This window comes from Ctenopharyngodon idella, chromosome 5, assembly GCF_019924925.1.
Source record: "Ctenopharyngodon idella isolate HZGC_01 chromosome 5, HZGC01, whole genome shotgun sequence".
In the NCBI taxonomy this organism is placed as follows: domain Eukaryota; kingdom Metazoa; phylum Chordata; class Actinopteri; order Cypriniformes; family Xenocyprididae; genus Ctenopharyngodon; species Ctenopharyngodon idella.
The window spans coordinates 2,210,226-2,234,710 of NC_067224.1; the positions used below are offsets into that span (position 1 = coordinate 2,210,226).

Here is a 24,485-nt window from a genome sequence, read left to right on the forward strand (position 1 = left end):
CCACTGTCGGTAAACACAATCCGCCGTGCCATCTGCAGATGCCAACTCAAGCTCTATCATGCAAAAAGGATCCAGGGTCCAGAAGCGCCGTCGAGTCCTGTGGGCCAAGGCTCATTTAAAATGGACTGTTTCAAAGTGGAAAAATGGTCTATTGGTCAGACGAGTCCAAATTTGACATTCTTGTTGGAAATCACGAACGCCGTGTCCTCCAGGCTAAAGAGGAGGGAGACCTTCCAGCGTGTTATCAGCGTTCAGTTCAAAAGCCAGCATCTCTGATGGTATGGGGGTGCATAAGTGCATATGGTATGGGCAGCTTTCATGTTTTGGAAGGCACTATGAATGCTGAAAGGTATATAAAGATTTCCAGACGATTTCAGGGAAGGCCTTGTGTATTTCAGCAGGACAATGCAAAACCACATACTGCAGCTTCTACAACAGCATGGCTTCGTTGTAGAAGAGTCCGGGTGCTGAATTGGCCTGCCTGCTGTCCAGATCTTTCACCTATAGAGAACATTTGGCGCATCATTAAACGAAAAATACGTCAAAGACGACCATGAACTCTTCAGCAGCTGGAAACCTATATCAGGCAAGAAGGGGACCAAATTCCAACACCAAAACTCCAGAAACTCATTGCCTCGATGCACAGATGTCTTCAAACTGTTTTGAAAAGAAGAGGAGATGCTACACCATGGTAAACATGCCCCCGTCCCAACTATTTTGAGACCTGTAGCAGGCATCAAATTTGAAATGAGCTCATTTTGTGCATAAAATTGTAAAATTTCTCCATTTAAACATTTTTTATGTCATCTATGTTCTATTGTGAATAAAATATTGGCTCATGTGATTTGAAAGTCTTTCAGTTTTCATTTTATTCAAATTTAAAAAACGTCCCAACATTTCCAGAATTCGGGTTGTACATTGAAAAATTAATATTATAAAACTAAAATTAGTTTATATAAATATTTTTTTTTCTATTTACTGTAGTAATGTACTGTTAAATGTATAATTTATTTAATTTTAATCCATTTTTATTTAATTTATTTATTTTACATTTTTTGTCTAGACTTTTCCCCTGACCTTTGTTTGAAAGCCTCATAGAGAAACAAGTACACTAACTTAAGAAACAACTGTATTAGGGGCAAAATTGTGGTGGAAATGACTGAAAAAAAGTCTGTAAAATCAACCATAAGCGTTTTGTAGTCGAAGACGTTCTCAGGAATGATTTGGGAAAACAGCAGCTTACATTGTGAGTTTACATGTACAGCGTTTATATCAGGAGTGTGTGAAATCCAAAGACTTGATTGATTTTCGGAAAAAGTGCCATCGCTCCAAACAGCTGCGTGTGTTTCGTTAAACTGTTTACAGCAGGAGTGTGGAAAGATTAACGCAAACATGACAGAGAAACACTGCAGGAACAAACAGGCTTTTAATCAGGTGACAGAGTCTGCTTTATATAAAACAGAGATAATGTGGGCATAAGGCTGTCTTTGCAATGCAACAATTCACATTATATTATTCATAATTTTTACACTGAATACACACAAAATATAAGTTTTGATTATTGAAAAACATTTTTAGAAACTATAAATAATACATTATAAAAAGATATTTTTATTATTTAAAAAAATTATAGCAAGCAATTCAAGACATAAAGTAAACAATCCTGAATAAAAACACATTTGCACATCATTACATTCACCATTATATGACAAACGGCAGCGGCTAGAACAAAACATCAGTAAACAATTATTTTTTTATGAGCACATACTGAAGAAACACCTGACACAATCACAAACAGAGAGTTTTCTTTTGGTCCAGAACTTCAGGTTATAATCTGAAAGTAAAATCCTCATGAAACAACTCGCCAAAGTTTACACATTAAAATCAAGGCACTTTTCTCATCATCACATTACTGAGATATTCAAAACACTTCAATACACCGATTACAGCTCTCTCTTCTCTCCAATAATGATTTTCAATTAATTACGTATACAGTATATGAGATTCGTTCATTACAGAGCATCTGCCCTTGACGCTGACCTCAATTAATCAATAATTAAATGAAATCAAAATGGACAATTCTAGTTTTTTATGGATATATTTATTCTAAATGATTTATCGGTGCATTTTATCATTGTTTTAAATTCATGTTCCTCATAATCTTGAATCAGAATAACTCCCCTTCCCTCTTGCAGCCACATCTCTTCTCTTCTCTGATGACGACATTTGGTCTTGTTTGAGAAGTGTTTCACTGGGATATACGGCACAGTAGGGAAGATATGACTAGTGTAACTTCTCTTCATTGCCGACTTTAAGGCACAAACCCTATAAATCATAATAGTCCAGATGGGCTCCCGAGGGGTATTTGTCGTCCAGCAGCACCGTCATGAGTTTGCTGATGGACTGGTCACAGGTGAGCAGCTGACCTTGAGCGTGCATGACGCTGAACGTGTTCCTCAGACTGTCGTCCGCAGAGCTGCTCCTCGCCTGCAGCTGCATGTCCGTGTCCAGAGGCCCTGCGGGAACCACCATCACATCCTTAACACACGTCCATCAGAGAGCACAGGAGTTATAAATGAACTGAGAGGAGTCAGTGTAGGACCGAAACCCTCGCTGAACAATAATACCGCTGGGTAACAAACCCATGATGCATGTAAGATTGTAATAAAATGCTTCAAATCAAAATACCAAAGTCTTTTCATGGTCATGCTACATTTGAAAATCTTTTTCTGGCACAGTGCATGCATTTTTGCTCTGGAGAACAAAATGGCCAGAAAATCTGTTTTTTATAGTTTTTCTTAGCCATCAAAAGCATGGTTTCCAATTTTGTAGTGAGTAAAGATCATGTTTAATTATTTCCCCGCTACTGATGCTATTCCCTCACTATTTCTATAACATAAACTACATAGGAGAATGACAGAGTAGAGAAGAAATTGTTGAATAAAGTCATTATTTTTGCACACAAAATGTATTCTCGTCGCTTCATAACATTAAGGTTGAACCACTGCAGTCACGTTGACTATTTTAACGATGTTGTTACTACTTTTCTGGACCTTGAATGTGGTAATTTCGTTGCTTTCTGTGGGGGATAAAAATAAACCTCTTGGATATCATCAAAATATCTTCATTTGTGTTCTGAAGATGAACGAAGGTCTTACGGGTGTGGAACGACATGAGGGGGAACTTCATTTTTGGGTGAACTAACCCTTTAAATGCCATCCAATAATCACAATAATCTTTGTATACCTGATATACACTGTTCCAAATTGTTATGCAAGTGACATATCAGTAGGATTTCAGTACAATAAACATACAGATTTTAGTTTTTCTAAGAAAGTGTTTGTTTGTTTATTTATCCATGTCTTTTTAGATAACTGCTATCAATCTCAGTCAAAATAATTTGCCAGGTCTACTTAGAGGTTGTTCCACATTATTAAGCAAGTCACAGTTCTCAAGCAATATGGGGAGGAAGAAAGATCTTTCTGAAGATGAAAAGCATGAAATGGTGCAATGTTGTGCAAAAGGCATGAAAACAACTAATATTATGTGAAAACTGAATGCAGATTATTGAATTATCATAAGATTTGTGAATGATTTAGAGCACAGCAGAACTAAATAGATAAAGGCTTATTAAGGAAAGTTCCTGTCAAAAAAATTAATCGTATTAAAAGGGCAGCTATAAAAAAGCCAGTGTTGAGCAGCAAACAGGTATTTGAAGCTGCTGGAGTCTCTGGAGTCTTGAGAAGCTCTCCATGCAGGCTGGCAGTTGTGCGTAAAGATGCATTTCAGCCACCTCTAACCAAAGCTCACAAAGAGAAACATTTACAGTGGGTTTAGAAATACATAGACTCATTTTTAAATAGTTTTATTCACTGACAAATGCCGTACTAAAATGGATGGTCTAGATGGATGGATTTCTGGATGGTTGATGAATGGTCTCTCCAACAAGACTGTGACGTCAGCAGGGAGCTGGCGGGTGATGATTTGGGCTGGAATATTGGTCTCTGAGGGAGTTCATAACTGGCCATTTTCAGCTATGGTATAAAAAGCCTTCTGAAATACAATGCACTATGCACTATCCCATGCTGCAAAAAAACACCAGAGCAATAAAACTGTTTGAAAATGTATTTCTAAACCCACTGTAAATGAATTGATATTGAATTAAATGGGATCGCAAGCTTGTGAATGGAATCGAATGGAAGCCTGTGTGTAAATGGGAAGCTGTCGGTTCTGGTACCTGGCGCGTAGTTCAGGACTCTGAGATCCGGCTCTTCCTCCGCCAGCACGCGGAACATCATGTCCCGGGCTGCTTTCCCGCTGCAGTACAGGACCCAGGACGGGAAGGGCCGGAGCGCGCACAGCGAGCTGATGTTGACGATGACGCGCGTCAGACCGGCGCGGCGCGGCACCGAGCGCAGGACTCCCGCCGTCAGACAGAGAGCCGAACTCACGTTCAGAGACAGGTACGAGTTCACCTCGTCCACATCCGTGAAGTCACGGCAGTACCGCGACACGTCCCCGAGAGAAGCTGTGGTCACATGACACGAGATGAAGCCATTTTACTCTGCTCAGATTATGACATTATAAAGTCATATTTAATATGAGAGGAAATATTAAGTTATTACACACTTTTTTATAAAGACATAAAAAGTCAAAATGATGAGAAAAAAGTCAAAATTGACAAAAAGTCAAAATTATGAGATACTAAGTCATTTACAAGATAAAAAGTTCAAAATTGAGATAAAAATTGAAATGAGATAAAAAGATGAAATTATTAGGGAAAAAATGAAATTATGACATAATAAGTCATAATTATGACATAAAAAAGTCAAAGTCATGAGATAAAAAGTTACATTTACTAGATAAAGCAATTGAAATTATGACAAAAAGTCCAGATTATGACAAAAATAATATGAGATAAAGTCGAAATTATGACACGTCATAATTGAGAAAAAGTTAAAATTATGATAAAAAAAATCAAAATTATGACAAAGTCAAAACTGAAAAAAGTTATGAGATACTAAATTATAATTATAAGAAAAAGTTAAAAAGATCAAAATTGAAATGATATAAAAGTTGAAATTATGACAAAAATTGACAAAAAATTGAGATAAAAGTCAAAATTATGACTTTCTATGTCATGATGGACTTGAAATAAAAAAATCTAAATTATGACAAAATTATGACATACAAAGTAATAATTATGAGATGAAAAGTTAAATTTATGAGATAAAAAAATCTAAATTATGAGATTAAAAATCGAAATTATGACTATGTCATAATGGACTTTTTATGTGAGATTGATGAGATTAAAAAGGTAGAAATTATGGCAAAAAAAAAAAAATCAACTTTCTGTCATTGACTTTTTATGTTGACCTTATCTCATTTCAGTTTGTCATAAATATGACTGACATAATTTACTTTTCATCTCATAATTATCACTTAGTATGTCATAATTATGATTTATCAAATCATTTTTTTCTTATGTGGTGAAAATAGACTACAGCATGTTTTCTGCACTTTAAGAGCTGTGAGGATGTGCTCAATATCAAACTGTTAAGTGTGTTCAGAGCTAATCGTGTCAGCAGGAGTTTTAACTTCACACCTGCATTATTGAAGAGCAGCAGATGATCGATGTCCGGATCGGTGTCTCTGGTTTCGGTAACGACTTTCTCTACACCCGCTTTACACCCTAAATCAGCCGCCACACAGCGGACTGTCAGTCCGGACTCACCGCGGCACAAATCACTCTTCAGCTCCTGCAGTCTGTCATCTGATCGGGCCGCGAGGATCAGAACTGAGCCCGCTGCCAGACGAGGCGCTACGGACAGAGCCAGAGCCCTGCCAAAGCCTTTGGACGCTCCGGTGATGATGACCAGCGCTTTACCGAAACCAGAAACCGCGCTCATCTCGATCCGATTGATTCTGACTGCCGGTCTCTGCAGAAAGATCGCCCGGTGAAGTATGTGAGGCGATCGATTCGACACGGCCCCCGGAAGATAGGCGAGGCCACGCCCACTTCAGATGCAGCGTCACGTAAGCGCTTTATACGTTATGTATGGACAATGCGTTTATTAATTTATTTGTAATTGTATTAAATTAAAGAGACAGTTTTGAGTGAATGAATGTACTAAAGAGGCTGTTACAAACTCGCATTTTTTTTTTGCAATATTTTAACCGAAGAAATGGTACTTGTTTTATGTATTGTATGGGTATTATTGTGAACTTATTTACAGCTTGTTTATTTTTATGTACACTTATTTATTTTAATTCGCTCAGCCTCTCATAATAAAATCAATGCTTCCCTCCAGCGGACTCTCATCTCATTACAAAATAAAAGTTCACAAATATTACAATACAAATTTAAAAATCATTCATTTAAAACTTAAAAAGTAATTTATCAAAATTCTTTTCTTATTTAACTAATTAATAATTCTGTATCAAATGTCTACGTCATAACTACTTTAAATGAATACAGTCGCACTTTTATTATGAAATCGGCTCGCGCTCTTTGCCGTTGTGTACGGATCCGGTGTGTAAGCATGGCGGTGGAGATGAGGCTTCCAGCGCTACACAAACACATTTCCATCACACCATTACAGTCTCACCGGGACGACAAACACCTGGTGGTCCCTGGCGATGTCATCACATCTGACACGGGCTTCATGAGGTAAAAACGCGTTCCTGTGTGAGTCTGTGCTGAAGTCAGGATGTGCTGAACACTGATGCGTGTTCAACAGTGTTTTACTGTAATCTGAACTGAGTGAATGCAGAGCGATCTGTAAACATCAGGGAAGTTTAAAAGGCATTGAAAAAATAGTGAAAACGTGAAAAACTATATTATATTAACCATTAACGTTTTCATGCTGTAAAATAATTGAATGTGTAGAGTGAACTCGATTATGGAAGCCCACATGAGAAATACCACGCATTGGTAAATCATCTTATGACATAAAGTATGACAAAAAGTCGGAATTATGACGTCTATATATATATAATCTGTCGGTCGAGGATCTTATTCTGTACACTAGGAAGTATAGGCAGTGTACTTGTATACTATCAGGCAGTGTGTGATTGTGAAGATGCTCCTCATCCTCAGGGGTCATGGCACATACATGGATGAAGAGCGGCTCACGGCTTCAGTAGCTGGACAGGTGGAGCGGGTCAACAAACTCATCTGTGTGAAGCCGCTGAAGACCAGGTGAGCACTGAAACTCACTCATACTCGCTAACACTCGCACTCATACTCATGCTCACACACTCATACTCACGCTCATACTCATTCACACTCATACTCACGCTCACGCTCATACTCATTCATACTCACGCTCACGCTCATACTCATTCATACTCACGCTCACGCTCATACTCATTCATACTCACGCTCACGCTCATACTCATTCACACTCATGCTCACGCTCATACTCCCGCTCATACTCACGCTCATACTCACGCTCATACTCATACTAGGGATGGGCATTTTTCAAAAATTGGGCTCATAAAAATCAAATATTGGAATATTCGTTTATTTAAATGACGTTTAACGAGAAAGACGTTTCTGATTAAGCTTACGATTAGGCAACAAGTTTACATTATATCTTAAGGATTTCTTTTAGTTGAAAACATTAAACTATGTGCAAACAAAAAATATAAAGAACAAAAGCATTGTGAACGGGGAAAAACACGAATAAAGCAGCTGTGCTTACCTGTTGTGAATGCAGTGATGGACAGCTGTCTTTCCTCATTCGACTGGTGTTCATTTAGATCAAAGATCATTTAGTAAGTTCATTTTCATCTAAGTAATGCCAAACTTCGTGAGGCAGATGACATTGTGATAAAATATAATGGTAACGCTTTACAATAAGGTTCATTAGTTAACTATATTAGTTAACATGAACTAATAATGAACTGCACTTATACAGCGTTTATTAATCTTTGTTAATGTTAATTTCAACATTTACTAATACATTATTAAAATCTTGTTAACATTAGTTAACACACTGTGAACTAACATGAACAAACAATGAACAACTGTATTTTTATTAACTAACGTTAACGAAGATTAGTAAATACAGTAAAAAAAATGTATTGCCCATGGTTAGTTCATATAAGTTAATACATGAACTAATGTTTAACTAATGAACCTTATTGTAAAGTGTTACCAATATAATAAACTTGTTAATGCGCTCCACAGTGCCACCCAGTGCATTTAAATATAACTGCTAGTTTTAGTGTTTGGGATTTATCATGGATTCACTGCATTTACGGCCAGCAAAGCAACATAATCAAATCGTATTTTTATTTTTCGAATAATAATTACAGATTGAATATTTGAATATTTATGCACACCCCTAACTCATACTCACTCATACTCATGCTCACAAATACTCATGCTCACGGTCTCACTCATACTCTCTCTCACGAATAAGCTTATACTCATACTCACGCTCACGCTCTTTCTCATGCTCACTCTCACGGTCTCACTCATACTCTCTCTCACGAATAAGCTTATACTCACGCTCACGCTCTTTCTCATGCTCACTCTCACTGTCACACTCATACTCTCTCTCTCTCTCACGTTTAAGCTAATACTTACGGTCACACTCATACTCATTCTCGCGCTCATTCTCACACTCATACTATCTCTCACGCTCAAGCTCATACTCTCTCACGTTCAAGCTCATACTCATGCTCACGCTGTCTCTCATGCTCACACTCACAGTCACACTCATACTCTCTCTCACGCTCTCGGTCACACTCATACTCTCTCTCACGAATAAGCTTACACTCATACTCATACTCACTCTCACGCTCACTCTCACAGTCATGCTCATACTCTCTCTCACGCTCAAGCTCATACTCATACTCCCACTCTTTCTCATACTATCTCTCACGCTTACACTCAAATTCACTCTCACGCTCACTCATGGTCACACTCATACTCTCTCACGCTCTAGCTCATTCTCCAGCTCACTCTCACGGTCAAACTCATACTCCCACTCTCTCTCACGCTCACACTCATACTCACTCTCACACTCACTCTCACAGTCACGCTCATACTCATACTCACACTATCTCTCACGCTCACACTCAAATTCACTCTCACGCTCACTCATGGTCACACTCATACTCTCTCACGCTCTAGCTCATACTCAAGCTCACTCTCACGGTCACACTCATACTCTCTCTCACGCTCACAATCTCAATCTCACACTCTCACGCTCAAGCTCACACTTGCGCTCTTTCTCATGCGCACACTCATACTCATTCTCACTCTTACACTCTCTCTAACACTTATACTCATGCTCACGCTCTCACGCTCTCTAACACTCATGCTTACACTCACTCTCACGTTCACACTCATACTAATTAACACTCACACTCGTACTCGTACTCGCACTCATGCTCACACACACACACACACACACACACACACACACACACACACACACACACACACACACTCATACTCACTCTCACGCTCAAGCTCATACTCTCGCTCACGCTCTCTCTCACTCTTACACTCATACTAATACTTGCTTTCTCACTCCCACAGGTACAACGGTGAGGTCGGCGATGTGGTTGTTGGCAGAATCACTGAGGTTTGTGCCGTTTATTGGTTTGTGATGGATCTGCAATGGTCGCCTCTGAAGCTCTCTGATCATGTGTGTCTCTATAAACGTCCAGGTACAGCAGAAACGATGGAAAGTCGAGACGAATTCACGTCTGGATTCAGTGCTGCTGCTTTCGTCAGTCAATCTGCCTGGAGGAGAGCTGGTGAGAAAGACCATGATCTGACTCTACATTATCCTGCTTATTGCAGCAAGTTCATAAATGCACATGAAATATTGTCTAAATGAGTTTTATTCTGTAAGCAGAATGAAAATGACAGGAGAGGCATGAAACTGGCACAGCAGTTCAGTGTCATTAAACTGAAATATTTAATCAATGACACCATTGACCAATCACAAGTATTCCAGATGTATTATTGCTTATTAATTTCTTATATTAGTTCCTACTGCAGGCATCTGAGATGAAGCGCTCATATATCCAAGGCTAAACAGTACATAGGAGTCAGAGGGAATGAGACGGATGCAGTAAAGTGTCTGAATTTTTGTTGTTTGTGTCTGTCAGAGACGGCGATCAACGCAGGATGAGCTGGCCATGAGAGACTATCTTCAGGAAGGAGATCTCATCAGTGTATCCTCAGCATTTACTTCAGAATCAGAATATATTTTTACAAACAGCGTTATTGTTAACTAGAAAACTAAAAGTGTTAGAAATTGCTTTTGGTAATTGAAATAAAGCTGACATGCAATTAGAGCTGCACGTTTAATCAGTAAAAGATCGCAATCTGGATTCTAACATTGACGCGATCTTTTTCCTAAATGACAGTGATTCGGCTCTGTCTATTAAACCTTTGACAAGTATGATTACAGCGAACATTCAGATCTGCGTTCTGATCCAGAGAGAGCAGTTGTCATGTATGGGTATGAAACAGCTTCACAAACAGTCTTTTCATCCACACAGTATTATTATTTCTGTCTTACAATAATTCATATTATCAAAGAAGTTCTGGAATAAAAGTTTATAGTTCGGATATAAACATTGATGTCTATGGTATGAAATACGGTAAAGCACCTTTTGAATGTAACTTGATGTTTCAAATAAAGATCGTATCAATGACATTTTTACATTAGTAGGTGGCGACAAGTGACGTGTTTGTCAGTGAATCATTCATTCAAGAGATTTGTTCAAAAACACAGACTCATCCAGTAACTAGTGAAGTCTTTAGGCTTGTTCGAGATGCATCGGCGCTGCGCAGACTGATCGGTGTATGACATGAAAGTACCGCGGGAGAGCATACAACTCCTTATGCTTTTGAATCGCTCTCATGGTACTTTCATGTCATACGCCGATCGGTCTGCGCAGCACCGATGCATCTCGAACAAGCCTTTTATGAGTGAGTCATTGAATCATTAATTCAAGAGATTTATTTAAAAAAAATTGCTCATTCATCTAGTAATGAAACATGTGAAGTCTTTATGAGTGAGTCATTGAATCATTCATTCAACAGATTTGTTCAAAAATGCTGATTCATTCAGTAATGAAACTAGTGAAGTCTTTATGAGTGAGTCATTGAATCAATCATTCAATAGATTTGTTCAAAAATGCTGATTCATTCAGTAATGAAACTAGCGAAGTCTTTATGAGTGAGTCATTGAATCAATCATTCAAAATAATTAAAAAAAATAATTCTAATTAATTAGATGTTTTTAAAATAGACTGCAGAAATTAACATTTCGTTATAACCTCTAATAAATTACGTTATTTTTTTTTAGTTGTCTTTCCAGAATGATGGGTAGAATCGTGTGATCTCAATAAAAAAAAAAAAAAAAAAAAGTAATTCGCAGTTTATCCAGAATCGTGCAGCTCTACATACAATACAAATATTAGATGAAAGGGTATACTTATAACTTAAGTCTTAAGATGAACATAAATATGAAATAACAGAACTAATAAAAATAACAAAAAGCACAACAAAATTACTAAAACTGAAATGACGCAAAATACATACATTAAAAATCAAAGCTAACAAAAATGACAAAGCACACAACAAAAATAGGAAAACTAATACTGAAATAAAAATAAAGCTAAACAGAAATATTAAATACTCTTGATTTCAGAGAGTTTATCAGTGTATCAGTGTCTCACTTCCATCAGTTTTAGGTGTTAATTGTTATTATTTCTAGCTGTGTTCTTTAACCGTTCAAAGGCAGAGGTTCAGTCGATCTTCTCAGACGGCGCTCTCTCTCTGCACACGCGCAGCTTGAAGTACGGGAAGGTGAGAATCAAAGACTTTTTTCAAAAACACATTATTTTTCCTCATATTCTCCATTGTTGCAGCTCCTCTCTTCCCAGTCTGTCAGTAACGCTCTGTTTAGTTCCTGTCTCTATGAAGCCCCTCCTTCTGAAAAGCACAATATGCTCTGATTGGTCAGCTGGACCAGTGTGTTTTGATTGGTCAAGCGCTTCGAGCATGTTTGGGAAATGTCCCGCCCCTTACCATAACTGCCAGTTTCAACACACTACTAACTAACGCAACCAGGCCCCGCCCCTTTATTTTGCATGTGAATTATTTAAATGAGGAATATTGTGATGTGTTCGTTCCTGAGCTTTAAGTAGTTTGTGTTTAAGTCACTCACAGTGCTGTTGTTTCAGCTGGGTCAGGGTGTGCTGGTTCTAGTATCACCGTCGCTGGTGAAGAGGCAGAAAACTCACTTCCACAACCTGCCGTGCGGAGCATCCGTAATACTGGGCAACAACGGCTATGTGTGGCTGTATCCCACACCGGAACAGCAGGACGAGGAGGCCGGCGGATACTACACCAGCATGGAGGTCAGACGTCTGCTTTTGCTCACGATTTCTCACTGTAATATACACACACCGTCCCTAAATGTGTCACCTCTATGTTGCTCGCTCAGCCCTGTGTCTCTGTCCGACCGGGAGGTGATTTCAAGGCTCAGGAACTGTTTGTTGGCTCTCGTGGCTCATAAGGTTTTGCTGTATGACACCAGTGTGCTTTACTGCTACGAAGCGTCTCTTCCGCACCAGGTATTATTGCTCAGGATCACGTGATGCGGTCTGTGTGAATGTTCATGAAGAATGAAGCATTTTATCTCCCTTTGTTTTCTTGCAGATTAAAGACATCCTAAAGCCAGAGGTCACGGAGATCATCATTTTGGAGACACGACAGCGCCTAGTTGAGCACGAAGGATAAACCACACACTGTCCTGCTTTAACTGTTTGATACAAACCCTATAGTTGATGTCTTGAAATAAATGAATTTGTCAGAAAACCAGTGCCTTTGAATGTCTCTCGTATAGTCTAAAACACATTATGCACAGCTTCTAGTAGGAAAAAATATTATGTAAGTCAATGGTGCCCCACAACACAAACAAATTTATACAGGTCTAAAACAACTTGAGGGTGAGTAAATGACAGAATTTTTATTTTTGGGTGAACTGTTCCTTTAATAAGTGTGATAGTCGGTGTCAGGCCGCTAGAGGGCAGAGCTTCAATAATCACAATACAAACACATTTACTGCTTCTGCAGCTTTTAATAACGCGTTTATAAAGAAAGTAGTCCGTTACATTATTTTAAATGTTAGTTTTACTGTTAAACTTTTAGTAGGTATCACACAGTTAGTTTAAACCAGCGAATTTTATTAATTATTAGTAATAGACAGAAATCTGAAGAGCTTGGAACTGACGTGATTTTTGATTGGTTTTAAAGAATTACGGGGCTTCATTATGGTAAACAAAAATACAATTTAAAAATCTTATTTTTCAAACAAAGTTTGTTTTAAGCATCGTTCAAGGAAAAAAAAACAACTTTTGAAGGAGCACATTTATTCAATTACAAGAATTTAACAACATACGATTAAGTTACTATCCATGAATCAAGGAAAGTAAATAAAGATTAAAACAGAATTAGAGAAAAAATAATTAAAAACGCGCCTGGGAGATGTAGAGACATAAAAAAAAGTACAATGGGGTATTAAAAATAAAATCAAGGAACTGAAGCGATTGTTGGCGGAAGAGAGCGGCGTGTGACGTCACCAGCTCAGCTCGCGTGCGCGAATATGGCGGTTCCTGCGACGACGAGCGACTCCAAGAAAAGTGCTGAAAGTTATGAAATAAAAGGAAGACATGACGAGAATCGACACTAAAAAACTGCGGAGGAATCCAGCGAATGTTCGATGAGGAAACGAGCCCGACAGGAGAGACATAAAGACGGCACGGAGAGCTTTTATGTTCGCCTGAGGAGCGCGCGAGAGAGAGAGAGAGCTGCACGCGGAAGTGACGAGAGACTTTAACTACAACTACAACTACAACAAACTCGAACTATACACTACAAGTAAAAGTTACACGGGTTTAATCGGAATAAAACGCGGATGAGTGTGTGAGAGTTTCTGTGAAAGTTCAAACTCTATTTCAAACCTACATGTGTTTAATTAGCCGAAATCTCATCAGAAGTCGTTTAATTTCGAGGAAGTACGTTATTTACCGCATTGACGTCGGTTTACAGCTAATGCAGATGTACATAATTGTAACTAAATAATAGTTATTACTAAGTGTAATAATAACTACTGAATGACACTACAAACTAGTCTGACAATCACTACCGAAAATCTGCTTTCAAAAGTTTTTATCATTTGTTGATGATAAGAACGATGATAATTGACTGCAGTGTAATGCACATCAGCATATCCGAACTAATTATTGACATGTCTGATGTGCCCGTGGCTTGTAATCGGAGATATTCATATTAATGTGACGTCACTATGATTGACAGCTCATCAACACTACCCCACTCAGCGTTTATGTTGTGACAGTGTTAATGGTCATGTGGAAATTTCAGTGAAGGTCATCATCTTCATCATCATCCTCATGCGTTGACCCTGAAGACAGATGTTACGTCCTCCTCGTCTGACATGTGAGAATGACATTAATATTATTCATCCCACAGTGCCTGCTTTTGTATTTCTACTCTTATGCACTTTAAGCTTTTAAATCAGTGATCTTCTCTGAAATTAGACTCGCACACGCATCCAGCCGTCGATGCATGACCGGCACAGAAGAGCACGCGGCTGCTGGAGTTCTTCACTGACACGCTTCATCCCAGCACGTCTGGACTGTGATCCACATCCGCTGTGTGTCCGGCCGCGGCCTGGCATCCTGCCCTTATGGGGCAGCAGCCAGGGAAGTTAGTCGGGGACCAGAGGAGACCGAGTCTGCCGGCGCTGCCCTTCATCAAGGGCGCAGGGAAGAGAGAGACGTCACGGCAGGGAGCGCAGCACTGCAATGTGTTCACTGTTCACGGTGAGTCCACCTTCAAACGTTTGCAGTGATGCATATGTTCAGGTCACATGACCGTTTGTGCTGTTGATGTCTACAAAAAGCTCAGACGTCCACAGGTTTCTTTCCTTGAACGTGAGGATTGTCCCGACAGCGGTAGATAAACCAGGCCAGTTTGAGTACAGCAGCATCAGGCCGATAGATACTGAACGCTGTCTGTTTTCAGATGTCCAAAAATGTTCAATTTAGGATGCACTATCGTTCAGAGTTTTGGGGTCGCTAAGATCTGTTCATGTTTTTGAAAGAGTCTCTCCTGCTCACCAAGGCTGCATTTATTTGATCCAAAATACAGCAAAAAATGTGAAATATTAGGGCTCGACATTAACACTTGTCCGGGACAAGTGGATTTTTTTTTGAAGAAGCAAGTGAAAGAGAATTTTACTATCCTGACCAGACAAGTAGCCTGATTAAAACGTCAATAACAAAAAAAAAAAAAACTAGGGAATCACCAAAACATGAGAATGTACTGACAGTAACAAGGTTGCGCTGTAGAGGCTCGCACAGCCTCATCTTGAGGAGAAATGGAAACAAATGAGCGCAGCTCACACAAAGAAACTCAGTTAATATACTGCGGTAAAATTTCAAAATGTGGAGTTTTTATGTTTATAACATACGATACAGTTAAGTAACATCACACGGCTTCCTGAAGATTGAAAGTCAAGATTGAAAATGTGACACTGATTTCATATGACAGTTAATAAACGAGTAGTTAACATTAAGTCACTTACATTTTAGACGCAATATTGACTGTTTTTGTTCCGTTTCAGTAGCGAAAACTGTTCCAAACAAAGATCACAGCAGAACCATAGCGCATCTCACAGAATCAGCGTTTTGAACGAATTGGTTGAGTCAAAGATTCAACGACTCATTCATAAACAACTGCCTCATTCTTGAATGAATCAGCCGTTTGAATGAATCCTCTGAATGAATGACTCAAAAGCCCCTTTCACATAGAGATTCCGGAAAATACACGGATAATGTGTCCCGGGATTGTTTGATTTTGGTTCATTCACACTGCCAGTGATTTTCTGGAATCTGTGCGTGCGTTCACACACATCCCGTAAAGACACGTGACATCAATGTGACGCGTGATGTCGCTTAGGGGTGGGAATCTTTAGTCACCTCACGATCCGTTTCCGATTCTGGGAGTCACGATCCGATTCCAAAATTCTCTCCAATTCTTGATCTACTTTTTTTTTAAATTTTTTTATTAATTAATTAGTTTACCGACTTAAAATCCTTACATTTGCATATCCTTACATAAGTAAGCCTACTTTTTAAAAGAATTACAAATTGAAAAAAATTTATTAAAACAATTGTATGTTAAGAATTTTAAATACAACTTCAAAACATACAAGCAAGTAGCAAATAATAAAGAGGAGCAACGAAACATATTACAAGCAATAAACAAAGAGTGCTTTCAGTATTTAAGATTATCTGAATGTTTTCTTTCTCATGTTTACTGTGGTTTAATTGTTATGTTATGCAGCGGGAGATCTAATAAGCTGCATTCACGCACGGATCTCTTTTGAAATATAAGTGACGCGGTTTGTCCTGTCCATTTAATCCCTTAAGACAAAACTGGCTGTTTAGGCTACATTAATTTTGCATCATAAAACTATTTTGAGATGCAAGTACATTAAACCACTTACACGGAGTCGCGCACAGCCGCATGCGTGAGCACTCTTTACAAACAAAGCGTCAGCATTTGAAATTGAAAGCAGCCTTATGAAATTCTCATAATCGATCCAGAATCTTTGGAGAGAGAATCGCGATGCATCGATGGATCGATTTTTTTTCTCCCACCCTAATGTCGCCACAGTGTCTTAAGTTTGCTTATAATCTGCAATTTCTCTCTCGAGAAACCACGCTCACGCTTTTTTTTTAATTCGATCATAAAGTAGTGCATCGCATACTTTTGTTTACACAGGGTGAGTTCCGGGACTGATCCTGGCAATGTTACTAGGTGCCCATCCCGGAATCAATCCTGGAATCAATCCCGAGACATGTTTGCGTTCACACAGAAGGCACTGTGTGCATTTTTATGGCAATTTTCTGGGATCAACGTGCTGTGTGAAAGGGGATAATGACTCACTCATTATGATGGTCACTTGCCGCCACCTACTGGCAGTTTAGTTTCATGTTTAAAAGTATCATTTTTTCCCCAACATTTCTTATTTGTATTAGGGCTGCACAATATTTCTTTTGGCATCGAAATCGCGATGTGGTTAGTCACATCGCAGAATGTGCGATGTCAAGTATAGGGATCGTTAATCCGTATGGACCAGACACCACAGTTCAAAACGCATGTGATTCTCGGATTAATTGCAAAGTTTGACCATCATACATTGAAAGTTTATCATTTGCACGCGCACGCTGTTTTCTGTGCACACTCACACAAGAGTCACGCAGATGCATGTGAACACCGAATGCCGTTCTCTTCCTTGTCTATTTGTGCCTGAACGGACACAAAAAATTGTCAAAATGCATGTAAAACATCGAGTATACTCGTAAACACAGTTGCTTATGGCTTAGGTTAACTAAACAATTGAGAAAGTAAACCGGATGTAAAAGTATTTTGGATCCGTGCATTTGGTCATATTTAAGAATTTAAAATGAAAGATGAGGCATACATTTAATAAGATTAGGGGGAAGATTCCCTTTATAAAGGTAAAAAAAAAAAAAATGCCCTCGGGGTAAATATCACAAATATGCAGATTTAAATATGTCAAAGTTTATAGAACACTAATGAGAATATTGCTTCAAAATAAGTTATACATAAAAAAAAAAACATTTTCGGACAAGCAACTTTTTTACTCGGACAAGTGAATGACCGATTTACTTGTCTAAAAGACAAGGCCATGACAAGTCTTAATGTCGAACCCTGAGCTGTTTTCTATGTGAATATATAGTAAAATGTAATTTATTCCTGTGATCAAAGCTGAATTTTCAGCATCATTACTCCAGTTTTCAGTCACATGATCCTTCAGAAATCATTCTAATATCCTGATTTGCTGCTCCAGAAACATTTTTTTGATTATTATCAATGTTGAAAACAGTTGTGTTGCTTCAGATTTTTATGGATACTGTGATACATTTTATTTTTCAGGATCATTTGATGGATAAAAAGTTAAAAAGAACAGCATTTACTTTAAATATTTTCTTTTAAAAACAAATAGAAATTTCTTTAGTGTATGTTCACATCTCTGCTGCAATATTATAATATATAATATATGCAATGTTTATATATATATATATATATATATATATATATATATATATATATATTATAATATAAAGTTATTGGTATTGACCTTTGAACAGATCATAATGGTCAAAAAGCCACCTGAAGGGTCTCAGATTGTGGCATACTGCTGGTTAAGGCTGTAACTATTTCAGGGATGGGCAGCTTCGGTCCTGAACTCACCTGCCTGTAGTTTTCCTGTAATCCAGAAGGCATTGATTAGCTTGTTCAGGTGTGTTTGATTGGGTTGGAGACGGTGACCCTCCAGGACCGAAGCTGCCCATCCCTGAACTAGAAGCTTGTTGCTTCAATCCCAGTCTAGCTTAATCAATCCAAGGCTAGTGACATACAGACACCTCGGGAAAATCATCTGCTAAACTGATGAGTGTGAATATAGACACATGAATGTGTGACAGCGTTAGTGCTGTAGTGCATGTGTATGAGTGACGAGGCTGTGATTCACAGCGGACGGACGCGTTCAGACAGCGCAGGCATGTGGCGACCTGTCAGCGCGCTTCTCTCTCATGTTGCTCTGAGGCGGATGGTTATAGAGCGAGTGCTCTGGGCTCTCACAGAGGCTCAGAAAAGAGTTTGTGCTGTACTGGTGCTGTGATGTGACCTTATAGAGCAGCTGTGGTTTGTCTGGATGTGAAGTTTGGAGCAGATCGGACATTGTATGCCTGAGTTACAACAACTTCCTGTTTCATGGCAAAACATTGAACTTTGTCAGGCCGCCACGGACACGCCCTTCAGTGAAAACTCAATTTAAAATTGCAAAGGCCTTTAGATTAGACTGACCAAATATGATGTTGATCTGATTAAAGCTCTGCTAAAATTTTGCAGAGAAAATTCAAAATATCTCACTTCCTGTTGGGTTTTCAGATTTTGCACCCAGGGCTTTTTTGTAGGTATTGGGCTGTTACATGTGTCTACCAAATTTCATACCTGTACGTGAAACTTTGCACGAAGGGCGCTTAATTGAAATTTTGTAGGTGGCGCAATTGAGCTATTTTGCCACACCTAATTCTGAAACCCATATCAGACGTAAATTTTCACCACTTCTGATGCGTGTGCAAAGTTTGAGTTTTCGAGCATGTTTGGGCCCTCAAAAATGTGATTCATTTCGGAGAAGAAGAATAATTGGCTGAGCAATTACAATAGGGTCCTCACACCATCGGTGCTCGGGCCCTAATAACGTGTTTTTACTCCAAACTCACTTCATAACATGTTTGAAATAGCATTTTGTTTAGCATTGCATTATAAATCAGTCCCTCCAGGATTTTGGGGGACTTTTTTCTGATTTTCTGCGGCCTAAAATGACTGATTTTGCGGCAGATTTTCTCAAAATTTGCAGCAATATTTGCGACATTTCTTGTGTAGTTTTTCAGTAAAAATACACCAGAGTCAATATTCTTCTAACATTTTTATTACTTTTCTGAGTTCAAGAACCACTGGGCTCTGTAATTTTTAAAAGGAGAACACTGATAATAACTTAAAATATAATTTCAACATTTTATTTCATATGTAACACCAAATAAAACAAGCAATTTTTTTAATAAAATGTTATATTGCAGTGTTTCCCACATGAGTTTGTGAAAGAGGGTTGTCAGGTACTCTAGGGGGGTCTGGGATACCCCCAGACCCCCCTAGAGTACCTGACAACCCTCTTTCACAAATGCTCCCCCTTTAGAAAGGTTTGTATTTTATCAATCAATTTTGTATATTTTATGTATCAAATATGATACAACAGGCTTTCAGAACCATTTATTTGTTCATCTATCAATCATCATTGTATGCCTGTTGCATTGCATTGTGTTTTGCCCCCCACAATAAAAATTATAGAGCGTTTATCATAAAACTAAGCATATCTTCTTACCAATACATATTATAAGATATAAAGAGTAACAAATTATATGTATATGCGTTTTACGTAAGTAGTCTGCTGTACTGTTATAAAGATATCATTGATTTACATTTTTGGTCATATAAATAACAACTGCAGCAAACTTCAATTTTTGCTCAGTTTTGGCCTCTGAATAAAATTAAGCTGTTTTTCCCCTCCATCACCATATCATATTGTAAATCCTGATGTATCAAATATATGACAAAACATAAAACACATGCAAACTTTTCTTTTATATTTTGTCTAAAGGTAAAAAACTAGACAAAATTTTAGACAAAAATCTGACTATTATTTATTTCAGGCTTTACAGGGTTGATTAGTATTTTTTTATAATACAACAAAAAGAACCTTAAATATAACAGTGACCTACTCTTGAAGAATACACAAAATGTATAAAGTAAACAAATGTTTCAAACAGATTAACGTGCAAAAGAACATAACTATAAAGTTCTAAAATAAACAATCAGTACACAAGCAGTGTCAGAAAGGTAAAGTAGTTGCCTGCTGTTTTTACAGGGGTAACCCTGGAACCCGCTATATTACCGAATACATTTTCATTCGATGTCTACTTCAATTGTTCTGTCTTGCTCTTCATCCATTTTGGGGTTGTTTACAGAATGCGCAAGCCTCTTTTATCCAACATACAGACACTGTTAATAAACTGAACCGATTGATGGAAATTACGTCACTCAGAGCGTGCAGGCTTGTGTGTGTGTGTGTGTGTGTGTGTGTGTGAGGGAGGGAGAGTGTTGCGCGCTTACAGCGGGGTTGTTGCGGTGGTTGACTGACTGACAGATGCATTGCCGAAGCAACGGCGCAAACATTTTAGCGATCGATTCAAGTTCAGCGCACATAGCCTACTTTGAAATGGGCTTTCCTTTGGCTGAATGCAAGTTGTGATGACGTCATACAACACGTTCAGGCCCAAAATCTGCAGAAAATATGCGTCAATTTAGAAAAATTGCAAGCCCCTCCGAATTTTGCGGCGTTTGCTTGATTTTGCGGTAAATTCTGCGATCACAGCATTGCGGAATCCTGAAGGGACTGATAAATACACTTTATTATTATGGAAATACCTGAGAAGGCTTGAAGAACACAGATAAACCATGTTTTGTCACAGTCGTCTGTTTATTATATTCATGTTTAATGAAACAAAGAGTTTCTATCTTCTTTTTATTCAGCCACAGCCATAGTATGATGTCCATAGGGGATTTCCTGGGACGGCGTGCGTTATATTGCGGTACTTGGCAGTCCCTGCCACGTGCGTTCTGATTAGTTGTAGGTTGGCGTGACGTGGGGCCGGGGGCCTTGGGCTTTCGCCCTCCAGCTTGTACCTTCGCCTGGGATTTCTTGTCTTCGGCTGGTTCAGCACAACATGTCTCGCTGTTTTAATGCATCACATATGAGATGAGGTGCATACACATTCGTTTGGAGCGTAAAACAAGTTTAAAGCAAAAAAAAAACAACAAAACACACACACACATAGGGTAAGTGTGGCGTGGGCGTGGCGGTCTGGGCTTTGCATTGGGCTGGTTCCACGCTGCACGCCGTGCTTTTTTAATGCATTATACATTAGTTGACATACACATACACCTATCATGAGTATAACAAGGAATGCAGCCATATTTAAAAAACAAACAAACAAAAAAAACCCCGCAAAGACAGGGTAAGCGTGGGATGTGTGGGGCGGCTGGAGATCTGGAGATGGGTGTGGATTTTGGGCCCCGCAGCACCTCACCTTGATGGCCCGTTGCAACACGACACTGGCGGGGGTCTAACCTGTGCCGTGGCCATGGAGGGATCATAGGCAGCTTTATAATACCTTATCATTAATAGCTGTATTAATATTACCATTATTAATATTATTATTATTATTATTATTATCATTGCTATTACAACTACTACTACTATTATTATTAATAGCTGCATCAATATTACCATTATTAATATTATTATTATTATTATTATTATTATTATTATCATTGCTATTACTACTACTATTATTTTTATTTGTCCTCTTCCTGATCCTTTAAGCTCCCCCTCATTCCGGATGAAATGAGTATATTTGTTAAAATGGTTATCATTACTACTATTACTAAAACTATTATTACTATTTGTCATCTCTTATTAATTGAATTTATCATTATTATTATTATTATTATTGTTATTATTATTACTATTATTATTATTAATATTGCTATTACTATTGCTATTGTCACCCTCCTCATCCTCCACTCTCCAGTTTTTTTGTGTGATACTATTATTATCATCATTATTATTATGATGATACAATTTTTTTTTCTTTATTTCATTTATTTATTCTTTTTCTTCTTTTTTTTTCTTTTTCTTTTTTTTTAAACTCTGGTTATGTCCGTTGTACTTCCCTACATGCTCCTTTATTCATATATTTCCACTCCCACACCCAGTTACACTTAGTTACTTACACACACACACACACACACATTATTGGCTGTTATGTATGTTTTGTTGGTCTTTGTATTTGTATTTTGCATTCAATTTCTCATCTGTAAATATTGTAATTGTCTGTTTGCATAATTAATAATAATAAAAAAAAAAAAAAAATATATATATATTGCGGTACTTCTGCAAGACATATTTGGAGTATCTGCTGAAGGGCGCCCTCCGGCGTCCAGTATGAAACAGACGTGTTTAACACCAAGTGAAGCTCACTCAATCCTATTCAGGGTAAAAATAGGAAAAATAATTCTTCTCTGTAAAGAACTTTGAGGGAAACATATAATCAATGTTTTTCTTCAGTGTACAGAAGGTTTTTTTTTCACAGTGGATGAATAAGAGGCACATATTTCATTAAATACATTAGGGGTGCAACGGTACGCGTATTCGTACTGAACGGTTCACGGGGCAAATTCCAAATGGAAGTGATCATCCCTATCATGCCCTACTTACTCCGAAGGGCAAAGCCCTTAAAGTGGGGACTCTGAAGTGAGCAGGGCACACGCGTACCGTATGTAGCCTATATGTACCGTACGCTGCTGTCTGTGCTTTAATGCGAATCAAATAACAAAAGATCACACACTATTCTTGACTAAGCAACTTTTGTAACATCCATAAGTGTAGCGGACCCCATCCGAATGACGACCAAAACTTTATTGATGCTTTATAAAGTTTATTGCGTCCGTTTTCACTCCAAACTCTCTCTGTTGCATTATCATCAACATACAGAGAATTACACAAAACACTTATTACAACTAACAGTAAAAAAATACATACAGATCTTATGCCTCTTCGGGGGGTGCTTAATAAACTGACAAACTTTAAATCTGCAAAATATCTCTGAAGAACTGCATGCTCTCTTTCATTACCCGTGTAGCTCTGTAGCCGAGAACACCTGTCAAAATAAGAGTCCTGCCTTAGTAAAGGCATATTTAAGCTTACAAAAAATATTAAAATGTATACAAAAACAAATTAGAAGATTAATCGTAATAAAGTCTGTTACAATAAAGGATTAATACATATTTAATTTATACAGTGAAGAATATGCAGTGCTATTTTACATGTTTACATTATTTCTGTACCTGAAAACTATTAAATCTACCTAAAAAGCACTGTTTATTTCATACCTTTGTTCAGTTGTATTTATGTAGGACTGCTGAATGTTAAATGGATCCAATCGAGTGTTATTAGAAATTATTTGATGATGCAGCAATAAACCTGCTAGTATAATTTAATGCAGGTGGTTTTGAACTTTGCTGATTTAAAACATGATCAAAATACTATCTATTTTAATGACAAAATTTCAAAACACAGGAAGTGACAAATATCGGTATCGGCCGATAATTGTTTATTAAAATCAGTATCGGTATTGGCCTCAAAATATCCTATCGGTGCATCCCTAGTGGACATGCTGGTTTTCTTAGCAAAAAACCTTTAAACATTTAAAGCAGCTAGTTTCTGCCACTGTTCTAATTTTAGTTATTTGAGCGACTTTAGTCTGGGTTTTTTTTTTTTTTATTGTTTTGATGGTTTGAATACCCACATTAATATTTGTTTTGCCTTATTTCTGTTCTAGAGACATGTTACAGCTTTTTGATAAAGCTCTAATTGGTTTTCTTTGGAAATATGTTTCAAATTCACACCGAATGCACTTATGAATGTAAAGTGTCTGCGTGTCAAAATCGTGATTAAAATCAAAATCGCAATATTGGTCAAAGAAATCGTGATATGTTTCTTTTGTTCATATGACACAGCCCTAGTGTGTGTGCGTGTCTGTGCGCATGTGTGTGTGCGTGTCTGTGCGCACGTGTGAGTGTGTGTGTGTGTGTTGCTGTACGCTGTTGTCCTGTTGCAGTTCTGTTCGATGTGATCACAGTGAAAATGCATGAAAAACCTGATGGACGATGCAATAAATTTGATTGTCAAATTGTTTAGTTAATG

General features: G+C 38.0%; 4 protein-coding genes across 5 annotated transcripts in view; 3 read left to right on the forward strand and 1 right to left on the reverse strand.

The window, feature by feature from the left end:
- LOC127512615 (GTPase IMAP family member 8-like) overlaps positions 1-24,485 on the forward strand; it is a 139,544-nt gene that overhangs the window by 108,173 nt on the left and 6,886 nt on the right. The gene's annotated exons all lie outside the window — the stretch shown is intronic.
- Positions 1,408-6,028, reverse strand: spra (sepiapterin reductase a). 2 transcript variants are annotated; one of them, XM_051893679.1, is made up of 3 exons: positions 5,606-6,020; positions 4,238-4,528; positions 1,408-2,516 (listed from the first exon to the last, which is right to left on the reverse strand). In XM_051893679.1, exons 1-3 carry the CDS (start codon positions 5,907-5,909, stop codon positions 2,326-2,328), a joined length of 786 nt encoding a protein of 261 aa, XP_051749639.1. In that variant the 5' UTR covers positions 5,910-6,020; the 3' UTR covers positions 1,408-2,325. The 2 variants fall into 2 exon arrangements, with proteins under 2 accessions (XP_051749639.1, XP_051749640.1); XM_051893680.1 differs by having other exon boundaries at positions 2,396-2,538; positions 5,606-6,028.
- Positions 6,485-12,859, forward strand: exosc2 (exosome component 2). Its single transcript, XM_051893678.1, has 9 exons — positions 6,485-6,670; positions 7,100-7,201; positions 9,557-9,602; positions 9,688-9,777; positions 10,135-10,200; positions 11,777-11,845; positions 12,223-12,399; positions 12,487-12,615; positions 12,701-12,859. Exons 1-9 carry the CDS (start codon positions 6,492-6,494, stop codon positions 12,779-12,781), a joined length of 939 nt encoding a protein of 312 aa, XP_051749638.1. The 5' UTR covers positions 6,485-6,491; the 3' UTR covers positions 12,782-12,859.
- abl1 (c-abl oncogene 1, non-receptor tyrosine kinase) overlaps positions 13,623-24,485 on the forward strand; it is a 33,341-nt gene continuing 22,478 nt past the window's right edge. The window contains exons 1-2 of the mRNA XM_051893665.1: positions 13,623-14,500; positions 14,602-14,886. Of these exons, the coding sequence (XP_051749625.1) occupies positions 14,751-14,886 (136 nt within the window). The 5' untranslated portion in view covers positions 13,623-14,500; positions 14,602-14,750. The remainder of the gene's footprint in view (positions 14,501-14,601; positions 14,887-24,485) is intronic.

What these genes read in the sequence shown, in the direction of transcription:
- spra (XM_051893679.1), bottom strand. Translation starts at nt 5,909, where the DNA reads ATGAGCGCGGTTTCTGGTTTCGGTAAAGCGCTGGTCATCATCACCGGA. An exon ending in GCTGCTCTTCAATAATGCAG is followed by an intron (nt 4,529 to 5,605) that starts GTGTGAAGTTAA and finishes ATGTGACCACAG; the next exon opens with CTTCTCTCGGGGACGTGTCG. An exon ending in AGTCCTGAACTACGCGCCAG is followed by an intron (nt 2,517 to 4,237) that starts GTACCAGAACCG and finishes TGGTTCCCGCAG; the next exon opens with GGCCTCTGGACACGGACATG.
- exosc2 (XM_051893678.1), top strand. Translation starts at nt 6,492, where the DNA reads ATGAAATCGGCTCGCGCTCTTTGCCGTTGTGTACGGATCCGGTGTGTA. An exon ending in TTGTTGGCAGAATCACTGAG is followed by an intron (nt 9,603 to 9,687) that starts GTTTGTGCCGTT and finishes ATAAACGTCCAG; the next exon opens with GTACAGCAGAAACGATGGAA. An exon ending in GATACTACACCAGCATGGAG is followed by an intron (nt 12,400 to 12,486) that starts GTCAGACGTCTG and finishes TGCTCGCTCAGC; the next exon opens with CCTGTGTCTCTGTCCGACCG.